Source organism: Leuresthes tenuis, unplaced genomic scaffold (genome assembly GCF_036924035.1).
Source record: "Leuresthes tenuis unplaced genomic scaffold, fLeuTen1.0.hap1 SCAF_5, whole genome shotgun sequence".
In the NCBI taxonomy this organism is placed as follows: Eukaryota; Metazoa; Chordata; class Actinopteri; order Atheriniformes; family Atherinopsidae; genus Leuresthes; species Leuresthes tenuis.
The window spans coordinates 11,189,128-11,196,395 of record NW_027325359.1 but is presented as its reverse complement, the minus strand read 5'-3'; the positions used below and the strand labels follow the sequence as shown (position 1 = coordinate 11,196,395).

Below are 7,268 nucleotides of genomic sequence, written 5' to 3'. Positions count from 1 at the left end.
GAGACGGTACACCATACACCGCCCGTGTGTTGTCGATCCTCAGAAACCCAGCAACTACGGAGGCGACGCCGGGCGCAAGTTAGTGACGGTGACCGCGCAGGTAACTTTATCTGACGGAGGAGGAGGAGGAGAAGGAGGAGCCACCTCACTTCACCTGGAGATTCTTTGCTTGTAAACTGTTCTCGTAATTTACCGTAGAGACTTCGAACACATGTTGCTGATGTAACTCACTCGTTTATCAACACACAGAGAGCTTTAAAATCAAAGGTCAGCTTGTTCAGTGGTGTTTTTTTTTTTTTCTCGGCTTTTGTGAGTGAAAATGGAGGGTGTTAGAGGCTTCTTTTCTGTCCCACAGCTTTATTTGGGGAAAAAAGACTAAAGTACAAGTTTACTTTTCTTTTTTAAACAAAAAAAAAAAAAAGAAAACAATACAAACAATATTTGTGTGACGTAATCATTTTAATTATCCTGCTAATTCTGATTTATTTCCGTGCCCTTTGAGGGGGAGTCCCAGTGACAAGCAGTGTACTACTGCTGTAAACAAGATGCCATTATTTTTAAGGTAAATGACCCCAGCAAACCCTAACTATAACCCTCTCTTTGTGTAGAAAAAAGCAGTGACTGGTCTGAGCTAGTTAAACGACTCAGGGTGACAGACTGAAAGAGGAGTAACAGTGTGGAACACTGCCCAGGGTTCAGTGACACTTCCTGGTAAGAGTGACCACTCTGTCTGAGTGTGTCTCCTGCAGAGAACATCAGCAGTACAGGGCCTTCGTTTTAGGCAAAACATATAAAGAAGAAATATTAACATACATGAATGATTATTGTTGTTATTTTTTAACAGACCCCACATTGGTGGGACAGAATTAAAGGGTCAAAACTGAAATGCATACTTTGGCTGACTGAATTCGGCTGTTGCTCAAGCGCAGGCTCTCTGAAATGTGATTTGTTTTCTACGTGGTTACTTTGGTAACCTTGCCGCTGGGTTTGATCATTAACTTCAGCTGTCAAAGTGGAGTTGGAAATGACTAACAGGCCAACCCTGAAAACATCTGACACATGGGATTAATGCTACAGGAGCCGGCATGTGGAATAAAGGACAAAAAAGATGTTATCAGATACATTTTTTTATTTTTTTTATTTTTTGACTGGAAAAAAGTGTGTTCTCTCCCCAGTAATGCCTTAAATAAAGCATTCAACTCCAACAAAACTAAGGCCTTATGCATTTTAAAGGTCTTTGAAAGAAAGTTTAAATCAGTTGCTATTTAGTTTCTTTCTTTATTATTATCAAAACCATTCTGCCCTCTAATGGACAAAACGGGAACATAAAATGTACACAGCATATCAAGCATATTCCCAGAATGATTTCATTTTTATCACATGAAAAAATATTCAGAGGGTTAATGTAAATGCTCTTCTTTGGTAAAGTCTGTCATAGAGATTATTGCAGCAAATATACAGTCATGACAAAAGTATGTCCTCATGATTATCTCTACATTATTATTCAGACTGATTATTTTATAAAAGCCTGACCAGCCCAATTAAACATTACTTACATGATTAACACTCAATCCCACCAAGTAACAGTGTTTTTTTCTTGATTTGTTTTTTTTTTTAGTTGTTGAAAAGTGTAGACAAGCTGAGAGTTCAGCTGCACCATACAAGACGAAGAGAAGTCTTCTTCATGAATAGGCACTGAAAAACACAAAGTAGATCACATAATGCATCTCGGAAGGAAAATTTGAGGATATGACGACACTCTACACGGTCTACTGTATCACTTCAATGAATGCAATCCATATCAATAATTCAAACAAGTCTTAAAAGGAACCAGGGCTCGTTTCTTTCACGAACAATAGCGTGGGCAAAAGGAAAGCTCGCTGCTGTCGGGCCATTCAAAACAAACATATGAGATGCTACTTACGTCAACATATCTTGTCAATCAAAATAAATGGAGCGTCAACTGTGGGCCAGTCTACGCATGAGCTAATGAAGTGTTTCGTCTATGTTTGACACCAGATACTTTAATATATTGACCTTGTCCTTCATTTGTGTTGGCATAAGAGTGTTGGAAAAAGACTACAGTACAACGAAAGCCCTTCATTTATCACGATTTCTTCGATTTAAATGTACCATCTCATTTGCCTGTAGGCACTGGAATAAGCTGTAATTACAGGTTTAATTACAGGTTTGATTCTTAATGGTTTTTGAAGCAAAAGTCTGTTGCTCCAGCTCCAGCTTTAGCAGAAAGATAACTGCTCAGTGATGGAACACAACGCTAACTGTGTTTTCTCATTTGGCTAAGGTAACAAATATTCATCCATCCATCCATTTTCTATACCCACTTAACCCAACTGGAGCCAATCTCAGCTGCCACCCAGAACAAGTATTCATTTTCATGAAAATCTTTGAGATTGACACTTTAACCTGAAACACCTGCTGCAAAAACTGCTGAGAGTGGAACCAACCTGGCAAATCGAGCCAAAGTGCTGAAAGCCAGGATTCCATCTAAGCCGTAGACAGCCAGTAAGACACTGCTGATGATTACATCTGCTCGCATTACGTATGTCTGCCACACCAGGAAGTAGACCGTCAACAAGACAGTTGTTGCTGTCACAATGAGGTTACCCAGAATATAGCCCTCGCTCTCCGTCAAATTGCCCTTCACACCTGCAGACAAGGGCAGACATTCATGCAATGAGTTTTACTGCCCACTCTTCTTTTAGGGGGTATTACAAGTTCCCATGTTACATGTATTCATTCAACCCAAAATACAACTCTTAGGTCCCACTTACTGCAGCATGAAAAACAAGCGGAGAAAAGATTTTAACGGCTCCACCTCGGGGCACGTTTGTAGTAATATGTGTCAAAAAAGAACAAAGTTAAACAATGCTTAATGAGAGACAGCGTGAGCAAATAGTTCAACGATTTATAATAAGGTCTCCCAATTTAAAATTGCAAAAAATAACTGGTTATAGTTACAGTTTGTAAAATCATGAGTCAATTCTGAGAATCTAGTCTTTATGCAAAAAGTGGCAAAGCCAAAAACATCTGAGTGGCAGTGATGTTTGAGCTGCATTAAAAATGAACACAACTCACTGGATGAGCTTAAGAACACATGTGAAAATCAGTTTCACCACTGCATTCACAAATGTGAGTTAACTCTCAGTGCAGAGGCTGAAATACACCAGATGCAGAAACACTGTCTTCTCTGGACAAAGCTTATTGTAATGAACTAGGGGTGACGCTGCAGGGTTCATGAGGCTCGTCATGAACACAAAGTTCCAAAGCCTGTATCTGCGGCAGTATGGGGCTGCGTCACAGTCACAGTCATGGATGGAGGTTTTATAGCAACACAAGCAACATTCAGCTCATATCAGAACAGCGTGACTCCGGAGTAAAAGAGTCCAGTTGCTAGAGTAGCATTTTGCAAATTTTGTCTTTTTACAATTTTCAGTTGAATGTCGGGTTTAAATACATTAAATCATTGCATTCTGTATTCTGTATTACATATAAAAAGTTGAACGTTTTATATATTGACAGTTATAATCGAAGATGTGACAGCAAATTCAATATATATATATATATATATATATATTCATCCAGCAAAAAAATACTATTTACAAAACATGATCTGAAAGTTAAAGCTGCATTTTTACTCATTTTTCTAGCTGTAACAGCACACAGAAGACACTAATAAAGCCCCGTGTACTGAAGGCATCTTAAAAGTGGTTACGGTGCAGTCAGTGTTTTCTCACCAAAGAAGAAATGAAGAAACTCCAGAGCAGCCAGGAGGAATAGCAAACCAACATCACAGGCCAGAGCATCCACAGGATAGGACAGCACCAAGCCTGAAAGCAGCAGACACTTTCACCGTCTACAGTTACACCAAACACTTAGGATACTGCTCAGGCAGAGTGGGACATGGCATCACTCACTCTTTTTAATGATCAGGCCTATAGTGAACAGGAAGTAGAAGACAAAGTAGACGCTCGTCAGATTGAGCAGCAGCTGCAGGGGAACAGAGGACAGCTGGGTGCAGAGTTAAGGATCATCACCACACAAAAGGAGACGTCTCTCTGTTCTGCAGGCGCACATTTGAATTAGATGAAAAGGATACTAGACCCGCAGACCTCCCTGCAGACGGAGAGAAGAAATTGGGTTAATCGCAAAAAACCAGAACAGGAATAACATCGATCGCTTCAAAGTTTCTGGAAACTAATCGTTAATATTTGTGTTTAAGGCTGAAGCGTGTCTATAACCATAGCAACGCGTCCACTACCTGGTCCGGGGATCGCCATTTTGAGCTTCCTCTCTGAGACTTTAAACATGAACGTCTCCCCCTGCTGGCTGGAAGATGAACTATAACTCGCCAGGGCTTCGAATAATCTTACTTTTTGTAGCCTGAATATTAAATCTTTTTTGGTCGACATGCTAATCAAACACAGCAAACACAAACTCCGATGAAAGCTTTATAATTTGCTTGAAAACGAAAAGATGTATTTTTTTATTGTTATTATCAAGTCCATGGGCTCCCAGACCCTCATCAGCAACATAGGTGCCGCCAGAGAGAGAAACAAAACAACTAAATACAGATGGAAAACAACCACAAACAGGCCTATACAAAATAATACAAGGACATGCGAGCTGAACACAAAAATATGAAAAAATACAATAAGCAAAGAGAATAAAAGGACATTTTTACAAATCTGGTTTCCAAAATATATAAAAAGCAAGGAAAGCAACAACAACGTCTGTAGTAAACACATTCTGAGACTTATATTCTGAACAAATGACAGATGTACGGTTTTTATGGTTGTTTTTATGTGTTTCCTAACCTTTGTGTCATAATACATTCCTGATGTATTCAATCTATCGGTTTCAGTCCAGTGGAAGACATTTCCCATCTGAGTTGTTGGTGTTGTCTTCACTTTTTTTTTTTACAATTAAATTAGTCTTACAGTATTAAAAGCTTTATAATTGTTTTTATTTTGTCACTAATTAGCCAATAGTGAAATTGACACTTGCCTTCTGATACAACTCCTAAGCAGGTTTTCGAGCTAAAAGATGAATAAATGAATACTCATGACCATTAAGGGCATTGGCAACCCAATTCAGCCCTGTACAAATGATTTGAATCTCTGTGTTTCAGGACAGCAACTTCTGCTCAAGAGGATGTTGTTTCCAGCTGCAGAGGGATGCAAAATAAGCTTTGATAAGATTTGATAATGATTACCTGTCCGGCACCAAATATAAAATAAAGTTTGGAAGTAAGCAAAAAAGTAAGCATACGGAAGAATTAAGCTGAAAAGCCAGATTTTTTTTCTCTTCTCAAAGCTGTTGAAGACCAAAGCAGAATGAAATAGAGAGTGAATATTTCTTTTGACAGTTTGACCGGAGAATGTAAGTATATTTTCTGGACTTTAACCTTTAACCTCAACCTCCACCTAAGCATAACGTTAACCACATGAGGGTCTGTTCATAGGAGGAGAGTGTTTATATGGCTCATTTAGCAGGGTTTACATCCACGCAGCATTGGAGATTAGTACGCTACTCACTTATACGCACATATACAGTTACACAGCTATATGAGATAAGAAATACAGAATACCAAAATGAACTGCTTTAACATAGCCAGCTGTTTCATTGTCCCCTGCGCCCTCGATCTGTTTCTCTTTCTTGCTTGTCCTCTGAAACAATCTGCATAGTGTGGCTGGAAGAACAGAGGCGTTGTTTGGGTTGAATGGAGGAAAAGCAGAGGGGTGGAGGGGTGGAGAGCGAGATGCTCCAGCTGTGGGGGAACAAGACAACACAACAGCATCTCACATGTGGGTGAAGGGGGGTGGGAGTGGGCGCCCAGGCTGCGGGGGCTGCACACAGTGGCATTGTTATAAGGGGGGGTTGGATGCAGCTGATAAGGTTGAGAGAAATGGATCATTCCCTCAAACCCTTCCATTGGGAAGCCTAGACACAAAACACCCCTGTTTCGTTGCGGTTGTTTAAGCTGAAACAATTCGGAAAGTTCCTTTCGGGAGAACTGATTTAAATGACACAATTTGCTGTAGATCAAAGTTTCAGTGTATCATTAATGGCAGAAAATATTTGCTTTAAAAATCCCACATTGTTGACTTTAAAAACTGAACTTATAACCGTGCTGATTGAGTGTTGGAAGGTGTCATCTTTTCTTTGCTTTAGGCTGTTTTAACTGTGGAAAGGCAGAGAAACGTCAAGTTGGATTTTACCCCAAAGTCCGAGGTCGTGCTGTTACCTCAAGAATACTGAACACCAGAGAGCAGCACGGGGAAAATTCATGTTACAGGGCAGAGAGACTAACAGTGTGTTAATAAAGAAAAAGAAAAAAGAAAAGCAACAATCCTTCCCACAGAGAAGCATGACATTTAGCCTGCTGGAAACACAAAACGACAGCAAAGCATACAGATGGGATTTGTGGCTAATTTGTGTCATTTTGCATACTTATACTGTGGATCATTCTGTCTCATTTTGATCCTTTTACATCTGGTTGTGATCATCCTGATCCAGTTTGGCGTGATTGAACATCTTATTTCAAATGTTACGCCTATTTCTGCTCATTTCTTTTTTTCTATGTTGTCATTTGTTATGTTTAATGTGGATATTTTCACACTTTGCTGGCAATTAGAAATTGTTCATTTTTTCTACCTCTTTGTGGTCGCTTTCCTTGAAATTTTTGTTCATTTTTACATTTGGAAAACTTTGAGTCTCATCTTGGTCATTTTTCATCTATTTGTAGCCATTCTATATCTCTTCGTGGTCAGTTTGTATCTATTTGATGTTCTGTGTTTGATTTGGGTTCTTTTCTCACCTCTCCATTGTCATTCTGCCTCTTTGTGGTCCTTTAAACGTCTCCATTTATTACACCTCTCCTTCTCAGTCTGGCTGTGTGCCTCTATCTGGATACAGACTGAATATTTCTGGAATAAGAGCAGGGCCCCCTGACTCCTTGGGGCCCCTGAGAGCTGTTAATGGCTTATACCACTGTATCTGAGCCTACATTTTAACAAGTACCTTTGTTTTTAGTTTTCAAAATGTTGACTGTTAAAATCAAAGCAAAAAAATTGTCACCTCTCTAACAATATCGGAGTGTGGCTGGAGCTAAATTTGGTTTTAATTGCGTCATATGGGCAAATAACATGCAGAAAAGAAGAAAAACATATAAAACTACCCCTGTCTTAATGTCGCTCGCTCTCTTTGATCAAAAGTCTACCGAAACGTATTATAATAGGTCTGAT

The 7,268-nt window shown here is 39.4% G+C and overlaps 1 protein-coding gene and 1 long non-coding RNA gene across 3 annotated transcripts; one reads left to right on the top strand and one right to left on the bottom strand.

The window, feature by feature from the left end:
• Positions 1–33: 33 nt before the first annotated feature.
• LOC140307203 (uncharacterized) lies at positions 34–2,134 on the top strand. 2 transcript variants are annotated; one of them, XR_011915801.1, is made up of 3 exons: positions 34–100; positions 609–711; positions 1,619–2,134. It is a non-coding gene; the product is annotated as an uncharacterized lncRNA (long non-coding RNA). The 2 variants fall into 2 exon arrangements; XR_011915800.1 differs by lacking the exon at positions 34–100 and adding an exon at positions 108–283.
• LOC140307202 (transmembrane protein 80-like) lies at positions 1,210–4,309 on the bottom strand. Its single transcript, XM_072385984.1, has 6 exons — positions 4,283–4,309; positions 4,121–4,137; positions 3,939–4,032; positions 3,759–3,851; positions 2,469–2,670; positions 1,210–1,695 (listed from the first exon to the last, which is right to left on the bottom strand). Exons 1-6 carry the CDS (start codon positions 4,299–4,301, stop codon positions 1,683–1,685), a joined length of 438 nt encoding a protein of 145 aa, XP_072242085.1. The 5' UTR covers positions 4,302–4,309; the 3' UTR covers positions 1,210–1,682.
• Positions 4,310–7,268: the final 2,959 nt, after the last annotated feature.